The sequence below is a fragment of the Oncorhynchus kisutch genome, linkage group LG1, assembly GCF_002021735.2.
Source record: "Oncorhynchus kisutch isolate 150728-3 linkage group LG1, Okis_V2, whole genome shotgun sequence".
Lineage (NCBI taxonomy): Eukaryota > Metazoa > Chordata > Actinopteri > Salmoniformes > Salmonidae > Oncorhynchus > Oncorhynchus kisutch.
The window spans coordinates 27,538,281-27,558,591 of NC_034174.2; the positions used below are offsets into that span (position 1 = coordinate 27,538,281).

The 20,311-nt window shown below is 42.1% G+C and overlaps 2 protein-coding genes across 20 annotated transcripts in view; both read right to left on the minus strand.

Annotated features, from left to right (window-relative positions):
• LOC109896665 (eukaryotic translation initiation factor 4 gamma 3) overlaps positions 1 to 16,752 on the minus strand; it is a 68,237-nt gene extending 51,485 nt beyond the window's left edge. For all 15 annotated transcript variants that reach the window (XM_031811097.1, XM_031811447.1, XM_031811230.1 and 12 more), the window contains exon 1: positions 16,166 to 16,752. In XM_031811097.1, the coding sequence (XP_031666957.1) occupies positions 16,166 to 16,329 (164 nt within the window). In that variant the 5' untranslated portion in view covers positions 16,330 to 16,752. The remainder of the gene's footprint in view (positions 1 to 16,165) is intronic.
• A 455-nt stretch (positions 16,753 to 17,207) lies between these two features.
• The window catches only part of LOC109896691 (endothelin-converting enzyme 1-like), a 48,570-nt gene continuing 45,466 nt past the window's right edge, over positions 17,208 to 20,311 (minus strand). For 3 of the 5 annotated variants that reach the window (XM_031811783.1, XM_031811698.1, XM_031811854.1), the window contains 3 exons: positions 19,896 to 20,086; positions 19,565 to 19,660; positions 18,297 to 19,386 (listed from right to left, as the gene is read on the minus strand). In XM_031811783.1, the coding sequence (XP_031667643.1) occupies positions 19,210 to 19,386; positions 19,565 to 19,660; positions 19,896 to 20,086 (464 nt within the window). In that variant the 3' untranslated portion in view covers positions 18,297 to 19,209. Of the gene's footprint in view, positions 19,387 to 19,564; positions 19,661 to 19,895; positions 20,087 to 20,311 lie in introns of all 5 variants that reach the window. The other 2 variants (XM_031811693.1, XM_020491000.2) reach the window with 2 other exon arrangements.

Here is a 20,311-nt window from a genome sequence, read left to right on the forward strand (position 1 = left end):
TCATAAAGCCTTTTTGAAAATCAGACACTGTGGTGGGATTAACAACAAGTTCATCTTTAAAATGGTGTATAATACTTGTATGTTTGAGGAATTTTAATTATGAGATTTCTGTTGTTTGAATTTGGCGCCCTGCACTTTCACTGGCTGTTGTCAAATCGATCCCATTAACGGAATTACAGCCGTAAGAAGTTAACAAAGTAGACAAAATTAGTGCAAGATTTGCTTTCCAAAGAGGTATCCGGAATTGTCGGTCTCATACTCGGTCTCACGGAGACATGGCTAGCTGGGGACATGTTGTTGGAGTCCGTACAGCCAATAGGATTTTCAGTGCATTGCGCCAACAGGAACAAACATCTCTCTGGTAAGAAGGAGGGCAGGGGTGTATGGTTTCATGATTAACGACTCATGGTGTAATTGTAACAATACACAATTACGCAAGTCCTTTTGTTCACCTGACCTAGAATTCCTCAATCAAATGCAGACAGTATTTTCTACCAAGAGAACTCTCCTTGGTTATCGTTACAGCCGTGTATATCCACCCGCAAGCGGATACGAGGAGGGCCATCAAGGAACTTCACTGGACTTTATACAAACTGGAAACCATATATCCGGGGGCAGCATTTATTGAGCTGGGGATTTTAACAAAGCTAATCTGAGAACAAGGCTACCTAAATTCTTTCAGAATATTGATTGCAGTACACGAGCAACACATTCAACCACTGCTACTCTAACTTCTGCGATGCATACAAGGCCCTCCCCCGCCCCCCTTTTGGAAAATCTGACCATGACTCCATTTTGTTGCTCCCCTCCTATAGGCCGAAACTAAAACAGAAAGGGCCCGTGCTTAAGTCTATCCAACGCATCAAGATTACGTCGATCACATGGACTGGGATATGTTCCGGGTAGCCTCAGGGAACAACATTGACGTATATGATGACTCGGTGAGCGAGTTTATAAGGAAGTGTAAAGGAGATGTTGTACCATGTGGCTATTAAAACAATCCCTAACCAGAAACTGTGGATTATTGGCAGCATTCGCACAAAACTGAAAGCATGTACCACCGCATTTAATCATGGCAAGGAGACTGGAAACAAGGCCGAATACAAACAGTGTAGCCATTCCCGCCGTAAGGCAATCAAACAAGTAAAGTGTTAGTATAGAGACAAAGTGGAGTCACAATTCAAGGGCTCAAACATGAGACGTTCGTGTCAGGGTCTACAGACAATCACGGATTACAGAAAGATAACCAGCCCCGTCACAGACGTCTTGCTCCCAGACAAATTAAACAACTTCTTTGCATGCTTTGAGGACAATACAGTGCCACCGACAAGGGCCCGCTAACAAAGACTTTGGGCTTCCCTTCTCCGTGGCCGACGTGAGTAAAACCCTCACAGGGCTGCCGGCACAGACTGCATCCCTAGCTGCGTCCTCAGAGCATGTGCAGACCAGCTGGCTGGTGTGTTTACGGACATAATCAATCCCCATCCCAGTCTGCTGTCCACACACACGCTTCAAGATGGCCACCATTGTTCCTGTTCCCAAGAAAGCTAAGGCAGCTGAACTAAATGACTATCGCCCCGTAGCACTCACTTCTGTCATCATGAAGTGCTTTGAGAGACTAGTCAAGGATCATATCACCTCCACCCTACCTGTCCCCCAAGACCCCCTCCAATTTGCTTACCGCCCCAAGGTTCACAGACGATGCAGTCTCCATCACACTGCCCTATCGCATCTGGACAAGAGGAATAACTATGTAAGAATGCTGTTCATTGACTACAGCTCAGCATTCAACAGCATAGTACCCTCCAAACTGATCATTAAGCTTGAGACCCTGGGTCTAGACCCCTGCCATGTGCAATTGGGTCCTGGACTTCCTGACGGGTCACCCCCAGATGGTGAAGGTTGGAAACAACATTTGCTGTCAACACTTTTCTGACCCTCAACACTGGGGCCCCACAAGGGTGTGTGCTCAGCCCTCTCCTGTTCACCCATGACTGCGTGGCTATGCATGCCTCCAATTCAATCATCAAGTTTGCAGACGACACGAGTGGTAGGCTTGACTACCAACAACGACGAGACATCTTACTGGGAGGAGGTGAGGGCCCTCGGAGTGTGGTGTCAGGAAAATAACCTCACACTCAATGTCAGCTAAACAAAAGAGATGATCGTAGACTTCAGGAAACAGCAGAGGGAGCACCCCCCTATCAACATCGAAGGGACAGCAGTGGAGAAGGTGGAAGGTTAAGTTACTCTGTGTACTGTACATATCACCGACAAACTGAAATGGTCCACGCACACAGATAGTGTGGTGAAGAAGGCACAACAGCGCCTCTTCAACCTCAGGAGGCTGAAGAAATTTGACTTGAACCGAAAACCCTCACTAACTTTCACAGGTGCACAATTGAGAGCAGCCTGTCGGGCTGTATCACCGCCTGGTACGGCAACTGCACCACCCACAAACACAGGGCTCTCCAGAGGGTAGTGCAGTCTGCACAATGCATTACAAACTACCTGTCCTCCAGGTAGGGCTGGGCGATATGGCCAAAATATCATAGCATGATATTTTTCAAATTTGACGGTATTTTATGTTTTTGATTAATAAAAGTCCTAAATTTGCTTTATAAGTAGTGCGTGACCCTAGGGTGGCAACACATATATTCTAAATGATTTCAAATGGGTCTCTCTCTATTTGGATTGTTTTATACTGTTCAATTCAACTTCAAACGGAAAATAATTTCCTGCATTACCAGCACTCATTTTCGATCATTTCCACACTGCCACGATATGGGCAAAAATACTTTGCCTTATTTTTAACCAAATGTTGCCATTGCAATTTAGAACAAAACACTTGGGTGAACTTTTGGAATCATGGAAATAGAATGTTTAATATAATTCTAGCTAGAATATAAATAATAGTGGGCACTTTGAATACAGTGTTGTTTGACATGACAACGAATGAAAATGACATGGACGAGTTATTGTGACAGGGTGAAAACCAAAGTGGTGTTCAGTGTTTCCTAGGTGACCCTATAATCTTTGGCTACATTAAGTCTTTATTCATATAGCCAACATACTCATGCTTCACCTTTTCCTCTTTGATTTAGAAGATACTGTTCCACAAACAACATGCTGATTTATGCCTCCACCAGTACTTGTATTAACTAGCTACGTTTACTCTGACTCAGTACTTTTATTAGCTAGTTAGCTATCTAGCCAGCTGACTAGCGATTAGCTTTAGTGGCTAACACAATTTAGCTTAACTTGCTAAGAAAATACAAACTAGCTGTTTGCAGATGTAAGAAACAAACTAATATTGTAATTATAGAACTCATGTGGATTTATATTAAGATCTAAGTGGAAACATCGTTGTCATCAACATTGTTGCATGTGCTGTATTGACCATGCAGACTGAACGCAAGTGTCTCGTGGTCAAGCAACAACAAATGCTCCTTGAGTGACAGGGGGCGGGGCTAGGTCTGTGTGGAAAGCGGCATGGAGATAGTGTGGAAAGGGATGACTCAAGTAGAGGAGTAAACTATAAAAATGGACGTTACACACAGCGTATCACATTTAACAAACCAAACATTAAAATACCGTTATAGAAAGTAAAGTAAAAACCCAAACCGGTTCGTGCATAAATACCGGTATATAGTTAAATATGGTATAGTGCCCAGCCCTACCTCCAGGATACATACACCTGATGTCACAGGAAGGCAAAAAATATCATCAACGACAACCACCAGAGCCACTACCTGTTCACCCCACTATCATCCAGAAGGCGAGGTCAGTACAGGTGCATCACAGCTTGGACAGAGATTAAAAAACCGGTTCTATCTCAAGGCCATCAGATTGTTAAAACAGCCACCACTAGCACAGACAGGCGGCTGCCTACCTACAGACTTGATATCATTGGCCACTTAAATAAATGGAACACTAGTCACTTTAAGAATGTTTACATATCTCGCATTACTCATCTCATATGTATATACTGTATCCTTCACTACCTATTGCATCTTAGCCACTCTGTCACTGCTCATCCATATATTTAAGACATATATTCTCATCCCATTCCTTTACTAGATTGTGTGTATTATGTTTTGCTGTGGAATTGTTAGATAGATACTGCTGCACTAACAGGTAATGTCTGATCTAGAAACATAAGCATTTCGCTACACTCGCAATAACATCTGCTGACCATATGTATGTGACCAATAAAATGTGATTTGAACTGTTAACAAAAGGCCATATTATTTTAGCTACCCTATTTTGTTATACAAGCCCAATTCCACTGGGCCTTATAATTACATACATACCCACATGTTACCCTCAGAGGCACTGGCACTAGGGCTGTGATGGTCATTACATTTTAGATGACGGTTACTGGTCAGCCAAATGACTGCAGTCCCCGAAGACTTGCTTGCTACAACACCTTGCTTGTTTCAGCAAGAAGAAACAAAAGTTATCACGTTGTAAAGAGTTCATCCAAACAGACTCTGCCTAGAAGGCCAGCATCCCAGAGTCGCCTCTTCACTGTTGACATTGAGACTGGTGTTTTGCGGGTACTATTTAATGAAGCTGCCAGTTGAGGTCTTGTGAGGTGTCTGTTTCTCAAACCAGACTCTCTAATGTACTTGTCCTCTTGCTCAGTTGTGCACCGGGGCCTCCCACTCTTTCTATTCTGTTTAGAGCCAGTTTGCGCTGTTCCGTGAAGGGAGTAGTACACAGCATTGTAAGATATCTTCAGTTTCTTGGCAATTTCTCACATGGAATAGCCTTCATTTCTCAGAACAAGAATAGACTGACAAGTTTCAGAAGTAAGGTCTTTGTTTCTGGCCATTTTGCACCTGTAATCAAAATCACAAATGCTGATGCTCCAGATATTCAACTAGTCTAAAGGAGGCCAGTTTTATTGCTTCTTTTATCAGGACAACAGTTTTCAGCTGTTGTAACATAACTGCAAAAGGGTTTTCAAATGATAAATTCGTCTTTTAAAATGATCAACTTGGATTAGCTAACACAACCTGCCATTGGAACACAGGAGTGATGGTTGCTGATAATGGGTCTCTGTATGCCTACATAGATAATCCATAAAAAAAAATTAAAAAGCCATTCCAGCTACAATAGTCACTTACAACATTAGTGTCTACACTGTATTTCGGATCAATTTTATGTAATTAAAAATAGTTTTTTTTGTGCTTTTCTTTCAAAAACAAGGACATTTCTAAGTGACCCCAAACTTTGAACGGTAGTGTTGCAGTTCTGAGGGTTATTTTTATGTTCATGACGGTCTTCAACCATAACCGTCAGTTACAAGGTTAACTGTAATTGTGCCAGCCCTAACTGGCACCACCCATTCAACCCTGCAAGCACCAGCTACAGCCATGAGTTGCTGACCACACTAATTAGTCATTAGTCTGAGCTTCATTTAGTTTCTGCAGCGAGAGCGGAGGAAAATATGTCATCTATTAGAGTTACAAAAGACCAAGGGATCAGATGAGAGAAAATTAATGTCTGTACAATTATGCACAGCCAGGTAATCAGCTCATTGCTACATGTGGCCAATAGGGACTGGATAACAAGTGAGCTTTAGCAACCTAGGCTACAACTTCATTAGAAAACATGTCATGTTTTGATGCAGCAGACAAAACACAGTGAAAGTAGGGAAGGGAAACCATGGTCTACCCCAGACAATAACCTTTTTACATACATGTAAAACACTGATCTGTGAAGGGCATAGAAGGGCACCTATCACAGCTCAGTAGACACAGATGTTAACAAAAACCAACCCCTCTAAGTCACTCTGCTCCTTTGCCTCCTGCCAGGTCAGCCCAGACCTGTAACCTAACCCCTACGCCCATCTCAAGTACAGGTTCAGGTTTCCAGGCTCTGATACAGATCATCAGGTTCTGCAAGTCTAGTAGTTCATTACCAATCATTTTGGGGCAACTGCTACAGGCAATACCCGGCACTCTATCCCAATCCCTATTTTGCCTTTGAACGTACAGTAGCCAAAACCCTCCACTGACCAGTCCCATTTAGAGCCAGCAAAGGGGGAAAAGCCACCGTGTCCCTGTATCATCATGTAAAGCCACTTATGTGCGGAGTGTGTATGTAGGAGGGAGAGAGAGAACCGTGCTGATAGAATAAGAGAAAGGAAAGGGAGTAGTTCAGTTTTAGAAAGTCAAAATCGGATTTTCTGCTGACTTGACTGTTCTGCAGACAAATTAGATCACCTAAAAAGTGTTTCTGTGAGAACATATTCAGGACAAAATCTCAAATGACCTTCTGAATCACCAGACTACACAGAATGCCCAGAGAAAAAGGAGTCACTTGCAAGAGTTAAAAATTCATTACACTTTACAATGACAAGAATCAGACAATTACTTTTGTTATAGAATTGATATGCTAAGTTTACTACAGCATCTTCTCCTCTACCCATCTAAATAGCACAGTGACTAACCCTGAGGATCCCTTCCAGTCTGTAGTTGTAGCAGCCTGGAGCTATAGCCTACCTGAGGCTGAGTGCACTGGGTTCAGAGTGGAGGAACAGGAAGTGACTGGAGACAGCCAAGATGGTGCAGACACAAAACCACCCCTTCACTGTGCTCCTTTCCGCTGTCCACCAGACCAGGTTCTCACTGCACTGAATAAACAAGGTTCAAGACGCTGTCTGCTATGGCCTGGGACTGCCATCTCACTACAGTTACTACTGACAATGCATAGGAAGTTAGCTTATTCAGACCGCTTTAGCAGATCTTGGAGCAAGGTTCTTGAGAAAATGTATGCTTGACTGTAATTTTATCGAGAAGTCTCCTGTATTTAGTAAGAACCATCAGAGGTATTTAGAAATTATACCGAGGTATTTAGAAATGTTCAATACCTTAAATTTGTTTTGTTTTTTGGGGTGCCCTAAAGCTCATGCTATGCCACTGCTTATAATGGTAAGTTAATACATTTTCTCAACATCAGGGCTCAAGCTATGCATTTGGTTGGCTAACTTCATAGCAAAGTGGTTAGCTTGCAAGATCAAGCTTCTTGGTTACAGCAAAGACAAATCAATCCCCTCCTGGATAAAGATCCCTGCTTCCCGAATTAGTTTTATGAGCCCCCGCCATTTGGAAAGAAATATAATAAATTTCATAAAAATAAAATAATCTCAACCTACACACAATACCCAATCAATGACAAATAGAAAACAGGTAGACATTTTTTTGTTTGTTTAATCGTTAAAAAATAACAAAACAGACTCGAAATTGAGCTCAGGTGCATCCTATTTCCAGTGATCATTCTTGAGATGTCTCTACAACTTAATTGGAGTCCACCTGTGGTTAATCCAATTAATTGGACATGGTTTGGAAAAGGCACACACCTGTCTATATAAAAAGGTCACACAGTTGACAGTGCATGTCAGAGCCAAAACCAAGCCATGAGGTTGAAGGAATTGTTCATAGAGCTCCGAGACAGGATTGTGTCGAGGCACAGATCTGGGAAAGGGTGCCAAAACATTTCTGCAGCATTGAAGGTCCAAGAAAGGAGTGACATTCATCATTCTTCAATGGAAGAAGTTTGGAACCACCAAGACTCTTCCTTCCATCTTGGCCATGTTCTGTTATAATCTCCACCCGGCACAGCCAGAAGAGGACTGGCCACCCCACATATGCTCTCTCTAATTCTCTTTTTTTCTCTCTCTCGGAGGACCTGAGCCCTAGGACCATGCCTCAGGACTACCTGACATGATGACTCCTTGCTGTCCCCAGTCCATCTGACCGTGCTGCTGCTCCAGTTTCAACTGTTCTGCCTTATTATTATACGACCATGCTGGTCATTTATGAACATTTGAACATCTTGGCCATGTTCTGTTATAATCTCCACCCGGCACAGCCAGAAGAGGACTGGCCACCCCACATAGCCTGGTTCCTCTCTAGGTTTCTTCCTAGGTTTTGGCCTTTCTAGGGAGTTTTTCCTAGCCACCGTGCTTCTACACCTGCCTTGCTTGCTGTTTGGGGTTTTAGGCTGGGTTTCTGTACAGCACTTTGAGATATCAGCTGATGTACGAAGGGCTATATAAATACATTTGATTTGATTTGATTTAGAGCCGGCCGCCCGGCCAAACTGAGTAATCAGGGAGAAGGGCCTTGGTCAGCGAGGTGACCAAAAACCTGATGGTCACTCTGACAGAGCTCCAGAGTTCCTCTGTGGAGATGGGAGAACCTTCCAGAAGGACAACCATCTCTGAAGCACTCCACCAATCAGGCCTTTTCGGTAAAGTGGCCAGACGGAAGTCACTCCTCAGAAAGGCACATGACAGCTCGCTTGGAGTTTGACAAAAGGCACCTAAAGAGACTCAGACCATGAGAAACAAGATTATCTGGTCTGATGAAACCAAGATTGAACTCTTGAACTCCTGAATGCGTAGCGTCGCATCTGGAGGAAACCTAGCACCAACCCTACAGTGAAGCATGGTGGCAGCATCATGCTGTGGGGATGTTTTTCGGTGGCAGGAACTGGGAGATTAGTCAGAATCGAGGGAAAGATGAACGGAGCAAAGTACAGAGAGATCCTTGATGAAAACCTGCTCCAGAGCGCTCAGAACCTGACTGAGGCGAAGGTTCACCTTCCAACAGGACAACAACCAAGACAACGCAGGTGTGGCTTCGAGACAAGTCTCTGAATGTTCTTGAGTGGCCCAGCCAGAGCCCGGACTCAAACATCTCTGGAGAGACTTGTAAATAGCTGTACAGTGATGCTCCCCATCCAACCTGACAGAGCTTGAGAGGGTTTACAGAGAAGAACGGGAGAAACTCCCCAAATATAGGTGCGCCAAGCTTGTAGCGTCATATCCAAAGGCTGTAATCACTGCCAAAGGTGGTTCAAAATACTGAGTAAAGGGCCTGAATACTTAAGTAAAATGTGACATTTCAGTGTTTTATTTTTAATACATTCAAATAAATAAAAGTCAATATGGGGTATTGTGTGTGTGTGTGTATTGATGAGGGGAAAAATCTTTTTAAATCAATTTTAGAATAAGGCTGTAACGTAACAAAATGTGGAGAAGGTCAAGGGGTCTGAATACTTTCCGAAGGCACTTTATACAGTTGAAGTCGGAAGTTTACATACACTTAGGTTGGAGTCAATAAAACTTGTTTTTCAACCACTCCACAAATTTCTTGTTAACAAACTATAGTTTAAGTAATTTTTACAACAATTGTTTACATAATTTCACTATCACAATTCCAGTGGATCAGAAGTTTACATACACTAAGTTAACAGCATGGAACATTTCAGAAAATGTCATGGCTTTAGAAGCTTCTGATAGGCTAATTGACATAATTTGAGTCAATTGGAGGTGTACCAGTGGATGTATTTCAAGGCCTACCTTAAAAAATTGTAGACCTCCACAAGTCTGGTTCATCCTTGGGAGCAATTTCCAAATGCCTGAAGGTACCAACAATAGTACGCAAGTATAAACACCATGAGACCTCGCAGCTGTCATACCGCTCAGGAAGGAGACGCGTTCTGTCTCCTAGAGATGAACGTACTTCGGTGCGAAAAGTGCAAATCAATCCCAGAACAACAGCAAAGGACCTTGTGAAGAGATTCTGGAGGAAACAGGTACAAAAGTCTCTATATCCACAGTAAAAACGAGTCCTATATTGACATAACCTGAAAGGCCGCTCAGCAAGGAAGAAGCCACTGCTCCAAAACCGCCACTGGGAATGTGATGAAAGAAATAAAAGCTGAAAGAAATAATTCTCTACTATTATGACATTTCACATTCTTAAAATAAAGTGTTGATCCTAACAGACCTAAGACAGGGAATTTTTACTAGGATGTCAGGAATTGTGAAAAACTGAGTTTAAATGTATTTGGCTAAGGTGTATGTAAACTTCACACAGAGAATTATAAACGCAACACGCAAAAATGTCAAAGATTTTACTGATTTACAATTCATAAGGAAATCCGTCAATTGGCCGTCCTTGAGGCTGTCGTAAATAAGAATTTGTTCTTAACTGACGTGCCTAGTTAAATGAAATAAATTCAGAAGTTTGGACACCTCATTCAAGGGTTTTTATTTGTACTATTTTCTACATTGTAGAAAAGACATCAAAAGTATGAAATAACACATATGGAATCATGTAGTACCAAAAAAACATTAAAGATTATTCAAAGTAGCCACCCACTTGGTGAACAGATGATCTCCGCATGTGTGGTTCCCACCATGAAGCATGGAGGTGGTGGTGTAATGCTGCTTTGCTGGTGGCACTGTCAGTGATTTATTTAGAATTCAAGGCACACTTAACCAGCATGGCTACCACAGCATTCTGGAGCAATTAGCCATCCCACCTTGTTCGCGCTTAAATGGGACTATCATTTGTTTTCGAACAGGACAATGACCCAACACACCTCCAGGCTGTGTAAGGGCTATTTGACCAAGAAGGAGAGTGATGGACTGCTGCATCAGATGACCTGGCCTCCACAAGCACCCGACTGAAACCCAATTGAGATGGTTTGGGATGAGTTGGACCGTAGAGAGAAGAAAAAGCAGCCAACAAAGTGTTCAGCATTAGTGGGAATTCCTTCAAGACTTGGAAAAGCATTCCAGGTGAGGCTGGTTGAAAGAATGCAAAGAGGGCCTCCCGGGTGGCGCAGTGGTTAAGGGCGCTGTACTGCAGCGCCAGCTGTGCCATCAGAGTCCCTGGGTTCGCGCCGGCCGCGACCGGGAGGTCCGTGGGGCGACGCACAATTGGCCTAGCGTCGCCCGGGTTAGGGAGGGCTTGGTCGGTAGGGGTGTCCTTGTCTCATCGCGCACCAGCGACTCCTGTGGCGGGCTGGGTGCAGTGTGCGCTAACCAAGGTGGCCGGGTGCACGGTGTTTCCTCCGGCGCATTGGTGCGGCTGGCTTCCGGGTTGGATGCGCGCTATGTTAAGAAGCAATGCGGCTTGGTTGGGTTGTGTATCGGAGGACGCATGACTTTCAACCTTCGTCTCTCCCGAGCCCGTACGGGAGTTGTAGCGATGAGACAAGATAGTAGCTACTACAACAAATTAAAAATAAAATAAGAGTGTGCAAAGCTGTCATCAAGGCAACGGGTGGCTACTTTGAAGAATCTAAAATATATTTAGATTTGTTTAACACTTAGTGTGTCTTCACTATTATTCTACAATGTAGAAAATAAATTAAAATAAAGAAAAACCCTTGAATTTGTAGGTGTCCAAACTTTATACTGGTACTGTATATAGATGTGTATATATAAATTTAACAAAGCTAACAGACTGAATTTCAGTATCACACCCTACACACTTTTGGGGCATTGAGTAATGGAAGTGAATGAGAGAAATTATATCCCCACATTAAAATAGCAAACTTGTAAACAATGTCACAATTTCCGGCATATGGATGCAGTGTTGAAAATGTGTATAAAATATACCTTTTGGCCTATACTGCTGTTGACGGTTTTAAATCATAGCAACATGTAAGCAAAGGTCCGTGTATGCTAGCTAATTTACATAAGGGTCTGAATACCTATGTAAACAACACCTTATTTACGGTTAAAGTCAGAAGTTTACATAGCCAAATACATTTAAACTCAGTTTCACATTTCCTGACATTTAATCCTAGTAACAATGACCTGTCACAGGTCAGTTAGGATCACCACTTTATTTTAAGAAAGTGAAATGTCAGAATAATAGTATAGAGAATTATTTATTTCAGCTTTTATTTCTTTCATCGCATTCCAAGTGGGTTGCCTTTAAATTGTTTAACTTGGGTCAAATGTTTCAGGTAGCCTTCCAAACTTCCTAAAATAAGTTGGGTGAATTTTGGCCCATTCCTCCTGACAGAGCTGGTGTAACTGAGTAAGGTTTGTAGGCCTCCTTGCTCGCACAAGCTTTTTCAGTTCTGCCCACATATTTTCTATAGGAAAAATGATGATGCCATCTATTTTGTATAGTGCACCAGTCCCTCCTGCAGCAAAGCACCCCCACAACATGATGATGCCACCGCCGTGCTTCACGGTTGGGGTGGTGTTCTACGGCTTGCAAGCATCCCCATTTTTCCTCCAAACATAACAATGGTCATTATGGCCAAACAGTTCTATTTTTGTTTCATCAGACCAGAGAACATTTGTCCAAAAAGTACAATCTTTGTCCCCATGTGCAGTTGCAAACCGTAGTCTGGCTTTTTTATGGAGGTTATGGAGCACTGGCTTCTTCCTTGCTGAGCGGCCTTTCAGGTTAAGTCAATATAGAGGACTCGTTTTACTGTGGATATGGATACTTTTGTAACCGTTTCCTCCAGCATCTTCACAAGGTCCTTTGCTGTTGTTCTGGGATTGATTAGCACTTTTCGCACCAAAGTACATTCATCTCTAGGAGACAGAACGTGTCTCCTTCCTGAGCGGTATGACGGCTGCGTGTTTATACTTGTGTACTATTGTTTGTACAGATGAACGTGGTACTTTCACACCTCCCAAGGATGAACCAGACTTGGAGGTCTACAATTTTTGAAGGTAGGCCTTGAAATACAGCCACAGGTACACTTCCAATTGACTCAAACTATGCCAATTGACTCAAACTATGTCAATTAGCCTATCAGAAGCTTCTAAACCCTTGACATCATTTTCAGGAATTTTCCAAGCTGTTTAAAGGCACAGTCAACTTAGTATATGTAAACATCTGACCCACTGGAATTGTGAGAAAAATTACTTGTGTCGTGCACACAGTAGATGTCCTAACTTACTTACCAAAACTATAGTTTGTTAACAAGAAATGTGCGGAGTGGTTGAAAAATGAGTTATGATTCCAATCGAAGTGTATGTAAACTTCCGACTTCATCTGTATATTTAATTCATTCATTACATTTGCAAAAATAACAAAAAAAAAGTATTTTCACTTTGTCATTATGGGGTAGTGTGTGGTATTGAGGGGTAAAAAAACAAACAATTGAAACCATTTTAGAATAAGTCTAACGTAACCAAATGTAGAAAAAGTCAAGGGGTCTGAATCTTTCCGAATGCACTGCAAATATTTTGCCTTGCCCATCCACTTCTGAATTGCACACGTACACAATCCATTTCTAAATTGTCTCATTACTTTAAAATCCTTCTTTAACACATCACCTCCCCTTCATCTACACTTATAAAAGCATATTTAACAAGTGACATCAATAAGAGATCATAGCTTTCATCTGGATTCACCTGGCCAGTCTCATGTTTTGTTAACTCAGTATACACATCACATAAAGTTGTCTAGATAAAAGCACCATACACAGAGGAATATAGAGCATACATACAAAACCACACTCACATTACATCAGTCTAGATTTGTATAAAGCTCTTTTGATGGTGGACATGCTAGCTAGCTGTTGTGTGGATAAGTCCAACTTGTTCTAGAGCAATGGTCCAAAGAACTGCAGACTGCCTTGGAAGGCCATCGTTGTGCCAGCAGATGCAGGTCCCATTGGTCATAAGCTTTGGCTGCTGCTCTGGTGCACCCCCGGAGGATGGGTGAAGACTCCCACATTAACTGGTCTGACATGTATTCAGACAATTTGTGCTGTGTTGCCTTGAAAACAATCACTAGGGTGTTATAATGGATCCTGTCCGTCGGTGGTGTGATTCCAGATTTTTTGCAGAAAAACCTTTGTCTCTATGTGTTCCCTCTGTGAATTCCCAGTCATGATACGAGCAGCCCTGTTGATGATACCCTGTAGCTGGTTAAAACCTGTATTATTGCACTGATGTAGGGTGGGAAGCCATACCGTGGCACAGTTGTCCAGGTGAGTTATCATGGTGGTAGTAGATTGTCAGGAGGCTGCTCTTGGAGACAAAGTTCCTTTACCGTTTTAGAGCGCCAACCCCAGAAAGCCATTTCCCTGTGACCAGGCCAGCATGTTCATTCCAGTGTAGGTGTGGGTCCAACTTCTTCCCCAGGTACTTTAAGCAGTTTACTTGTTTGTACGTTTTTTGTCTGTCTGTTATTGTAATAGATTTGGCTGCGTCTCAGCTTTTGTAGGATGCCAAACAGCATTTCCTTGGTCTTATGAGGGTGTAGGGAGAGCTTGTTATCAGCGAACTAAGGCGCTTCCCTGTTGATGTCGTTTGACACTGCCTCCTCACACTCCCTTGTGTATTTGCTGAGTAGTATAGGATTGTCTCATCTGCAATTATGTATGCAGCATTTCTCCAGCACTGATGGAAAGTAATTTATGTAAATGCAGAACAGCAGGGATCCAAGTACATTCCCTTGTGGGACTCCATTCACCACAGGTACCTGTGCTAATTGTGTGCTCTGCCGTTTGTACTGACTTCTCCCCGTAAGTATGATGTGAATCACTTGATTGCTGTCAAAGCCTAGTTTCACAGGCTTCCTCTGGAGTGTGGTTTGGTGTAGTGTCAAAAGCTTCCTCCAGATTCAAGAAGAGCACTGCTGTGACCTGGCTGTTACAAGCCGACTTGATGTCCTCCACAACCTTTTGCACTGCTGTAGATGTGTATCTTTCTAAAGCAGCGATGATAGGCTGTAAATACGCCGTTGAGTGAGAAATAGTTGGCCACCTGTGTCTGCACCAGCCTTTACAACACTTTGGAGACAGCACAAAGAACTGATACTGGACGGTAGTTGGCCACATCCGATCTATCCCGACTTGGTGTTATATAAGCCGTTTTCTATTGACATGGGATTTCCCCAGTTGAGATTAACAGGTTGAGGATATGAGTCAGCTGACTCGCTATCACTGTGGCAGAGTCCCTTAGAAGCCTGTAACGTTGTTAATGTTATTGAAGAAATGCCTTTGCATTGATTTAGTTATTTTTAAGTCACTCAGATAGCTTATTCCGTGTTCTTATGCTATGGCAAAATGTGTAGAATTGCAGGAAATGTGCTTTCAAACAGCAACATTTTGTCCTTGCGGCCAAGAGGGTGTCCTCTAAAACTTTTGGTCGGAGGCTGCACCATCGAAGATGATAAGACTCACAGACTAGCACTCAGGAGACAATACTTCCATTATGACTGGACATTATATCAAAACAATAATGTTTTAAATCATAAAAAGCCACTAGATCCTAACTTTATATGGCCAGATCAAATGAATTAAGATTCAAAGTTGATATTCACAAAGTTCATACAAATCAAGCAAGGCACTTTGTTAGGAGATCCAATTTGGCAGAACAATTCCACTGGCTGGGATCAAAAGTGTTCACAGGGACAAGAGGTTTCTGAAGAGAGGAAAATGCTCTTGATCAATTTCTGTTTAAAAAAAATAGATACGCAGTGACTTGAGATAGGCTTACTGAATGTCATTCATACAATCATGATACATGCATAACCCCAAATAAAATAGGAATACCGGTAAACCCATACTGGATCAAATGCATTACACTAACGTTACTACAGTTGCTAACGTAGCTACCAGCAAATATGTATGTGGCGTCACTACCGTGTCAATATGGGTATACCGGTGTGGCACCGGTTGCCATCTACTACCCGGTTTAACTACGGCCTAGCTAGCTAGCTAAATAACGACAGTTAGCATTTATTATATGGATACCGGGGAGAAGGCCCAACTTAGTTAGCTAGGTTACTACTGTACCGAGCTAGTTTACATTCACTCATAAGAGGTAGCAATAATATAGTTTTAGGATGATTAACAAGTTAAGTTTTGATTGCTACAAAATCTAGTCCACCCAAACCCTCTTACAAAATACTGCCTGACCCCAATATGTTAGCCGGATTTGCTAGTTATGAGTCTACAGCTGCTAATATGAATGTGGCGGACTAGTTAGCTAGCTACCGGTAAACTGAACAAAGCCGGTGAGGTGGCCTTCTAGAGTTAGCTAGCTAACGTTACGCCAACTCGTGAAATTGTGTCTAGTTGGCCAGCTTTTCTGATCCCCACAAGCACAACAGTTAAAATGCATTGGCCAACTAAATTAAATATCTGCAGTTTAGCGAATTTGACTAGCTAGCAATTTTAGCATATTGTCAATAAACAACTATAGTAATGTTAGCTAGCTAACGTAAGCTAACTAACTAAATGTCTCCTCCCTATTCTTCAAAACATCAGTCATTGACCCGCACCCAACCGCTCACCAATACGTTACCTAAATGTTTCTCCCCCGAATACCTGACCAAGAGATGGCAGGGGTATTCTTGTCAATGAAGGATACTGAGGAGGCGGCAAGGTGTTCAGTTGAGGAGCGCCTGGGGCTCCCGACGGTAAAGACACCGAGGTCAGGGTAGCCCGCAGTTGGCTCGACGGAGACGGGCCAGTTCCAGGTCCACTTACTGCGACAGTGGCAGGTTTTGGGACTATTTTCGCCGGCAAACTCATTGCAAAAAAATAAACCAAGGAAAACAATACACTAATAAATACTGATACAAAATATATCTAGCTTTCATAAATATAGCAAGCGTTGAATATGATTGAAACAGGCCGCAAATCCTTTAGCCGACACTAGGGCTAGCTAGCTATTATAGCAACTCAGAATAGCTTTTTTTCATGGAAAGTCGCTGTTCGGGTCTGTGGTGCTATTCATGGGGACGGTGGGAGGTTTGCCTCCCTTGCCCGCCCGGGACCTCTGCAGATCCGTTTCAGTTCTTCCGAACACTATCACCGGCGTCTTTTCTCCTTCGATAATTTAACATTTGTTTTCAACGACTGATTTTTCTATAATCATTTTTTCCACGGAGATGGGAGACTTCGTCAACATGGCGTTCCGGCCGCTTCCAGTCCGGTAGGACAGATGATTCGGCTATTCTCGTCCAATTACGGGTATGTACGTCTTAACTACAGCTATCTAAAATGACGCTCATTTGTTGCATTCATGTGGCCAATTACCTATACTGACTGGCACATAGGCCTACATTCATGTATATTGAGTACTGCATTATTTTTTGTTCTAAATAACTACGCTTTATGATATTTTTTTATAGAATGAATGTTATTTATTATTTTAACTGTAGTGGCTGTCTTGAAGTGTGTGTGTGTGTGTGTGTAAAATACACTTTCTCCTGCTATATGTATGGGGTCATTCTCAAGAACCACTCACTCAATATATAAAAATGTAATCAGGTTCAAGTACAGTCATCTGTACACATAATGATGGACCGATGGTGTATTTACTGCCAGTAGGCAGAAGTGAAGTTTGTATTAGATCGTACTGTACTCGGTACTATATTGTTTGTGTGCAGCGACATCTAGCGTTGATAACCACTATTCATTTACTTTTATTGTTTTGGAATACAACGGAGGCTCATCATTACGTTAAAGGTGTCGTTATGAAGCCTCAGATGGGCCATTGAAATAGATGGGTCATACAAAAGAATTGTGACAACATTTCGATGAGATAAGAACAATTAGTGAAGTAACGTCACAGAGAAGTCATGTCATGTATGACCAGACACAGAACGGTAAAACTATTTTTGTTACGTGACTTGTTCAATGGTTAATATACTGAACAAAAATATCCACGCAACATGCAACACTTTAAAATATTTTACGGAGTAACAGTTCATAGAAGGAAATCAGTCAATTGAAATAAATAAATTAGGCCCTAATTTATGGATTTGACATGACTGGGCAGGGGCACAGCCATGGGTGGGCAAAGGCTCATCCACTTAGGAACCAGGCCCACCCAACCAATCAGAATGAGTTTTTCCCCACAAAAGGGCTTTATTAGACATAAATATCCCACTCCCCTCAGAAAAAGAAGCTGGATGTGGAGGTCCTGGGCTGGCATGGTTACACATGATCTGCGGTTGTTGGATGGACTGCCAAATTCTCTAAAATGACATTGGAGGCAGCTTATGGTAGAGAAATTAACATCCAATTCTCTGGCAACAGCTCTATTGGACATTCCTGCAGTCAGCATGCTCCCTCAAAACTTGACATCTGTGACAAAGCTGCACATTTTAGAGTGGCCTTTCATTATCCCCAGCACAAGGTGCACCTGTGTAAAGAGCATGCGGTTTAATCACCATCTTGGGGCAGCAGCGTAGCCTAGTGGTTAGAGTGTTGGACTAGAAACCGAAAGGTTGCAAGATCGAATCCCCTAGCTGACAAGGTACTAATCTGTCGTTCTGCCCCTGAACAAGGCTGTTCCTCGGCCGTCATTGAAAATAAGAATTTGTTGTTAACTGACTTGCCTAGTTAAATAAAGGTAAAATAAAAAATTTAAATTGTTATGCCTCACCTGTCAGGTGGATGGATTCTCTTGGCAACAGAGAATTGCTAACTAACAGGGATGTAAACAAATTTATGCTCAACATTTGAGGGAAAAGCTTTTTGTGCATATGGAATATTTCTGGGATCTTTTAATTCAGCTTGTAAAAAAAAAATGGGACCAACACTTTACATGCTGCGTTTATATTTTTTTCAGTACTTGCATTGTTAAATAAAGGTTAAACAGTACATCCCTGAGTTTCAGAATGCTCTGAATGAATATTTGTTTAAGTATGTCTCTTATATCAGGCATTTACCAATTATGTGAGGGTCACTTTCTAACACCACTACTGCATACACTAGAGACATTAACCCAAATCAGTGTTAGGTTTTGTTGATGCAGAAACAAGCTAGGCCTACACATTGGGCTTATTGACCGGATCAATCATGTGCAATAATAAAATATGGCTTTTACAATCCACTTATGACAGTAACTTGTATTATACTGTAGATGTGATTGACCGTTTCCTCTGGATTATATCTCAATCCAAATCCAGGAATTGCAACTCGTCATTTTCTTTTGCAGTCAAGAAATATATAGTAACTGAAGACAACACAGAGGTGGATTGATATAACTGATACAAACAACAAATAAATATCACTATAATGCATATGACAACTTCATAAAATCTGATTGAGAGAAGTTCCCATTAGTGTTCTCCTTTTTATAACCATTCCTTTGGTTTCCAGTGTTAAAATTGTCCCTCCATTAAGTGAACACGAAGGCACATTTTCAGAGTTCCATTGAGGAAAGAGAGGCTGATTTCTATAACAAATTTTCTTTATGAAGAGAGTTGGATCAGGCTCAACTTCCAGCTTCAGTCCTCATTAAGGACACTGAGAAGTGTAGTGGGTAAGACAGCTGGATTTTCAGTGGTATCGAGACCAGTACTCTCCTTCCTTAGAGACTTTACCACTGCATCTATTTTTTCTCCATGTCCCCAGTGTCCATTTTGCCACCTGCCAGACCTACATATGTGTAGCTAGGCATCACCAAAGCTTACACTTGTGTTTAGGGTTCATGGGGGCATCTGCCTTGCAGCCAAAGTGCTTGGAGAACTCATGGGAATTAGAGATGGTGCCAATAACTCGAAATCTCGACGGACTGTGTGGATCTGTGATGATGCCCTCATGCGAGCTTTCCGGAGTTCGAACTGAGCACCATACCTACACATAGCAGGAAGCACAGACACACATTATTAAGGACTTTAGAGTGAATAATCCTTCATTTACATTATCAATGTAATAGGTCATTCAAATTAATACATGATGTTGAAGGCAGGCATGCTAGAGAATGCATTACTAAATTTGCCACAGACATGGAGATACTGTAAGTGGCACAAACCTGGGCAAATCCAACAAAAAATAACTGATGATTAGTCATCCCTAGGGCGGGCAAAGTGGCCTCCTCTCCATTCTTTGCAATCCAGTTCACATAAGCCTTCAAAGCAGACAAGGATCATGTTACAGGCAGCATGCATTTGTTCTCTATGGCGAGAGGATGTTTGAAACTTAAAAAAATTAAAAATATATTTCTTGCCCTCAAACGTTCCAAATCTGTATCTCACATTGATGATTCTGAAACATCTGCACATTTACTGTATGTGTGCTTGTAAGTTGAATTGTCAAGTCTACTTTCCCCTTAGCCCACCCTAACACCTCCCCATCATACAAACCTTGTAGGCAGCCTTCAGGCCACCATTGTCAGCTATGTTCTCTCCCAAGGTGTGTTTTCCATTGAGGGCTTCCTTGTTGATGCTGTAGTTACTGTACTGCTCCACCATACACTGGGTCTGCTTCTTAAAGGCCTCCACAGATGAGTTCTTCCACCAGGAGCGGAGGTTCCCATCCTTGTCGTACTCCCTCCCTTTAACATAAAGCAAAATATGCTTCAGAACGGGAGACCTAATTTGAAATCATAATGTGCCATATGTTTGATTGGTGGGATGCTTATAATATATAGGTGATATATAAATATTATATATTAGCATCCCACCTATATATATATATAATTTTATTTGGGGGGGGGGAGTCACATCATTTTATTCTGAGTCTCCCATATAAAGTAACAAGAGTTAACACACTACAACGT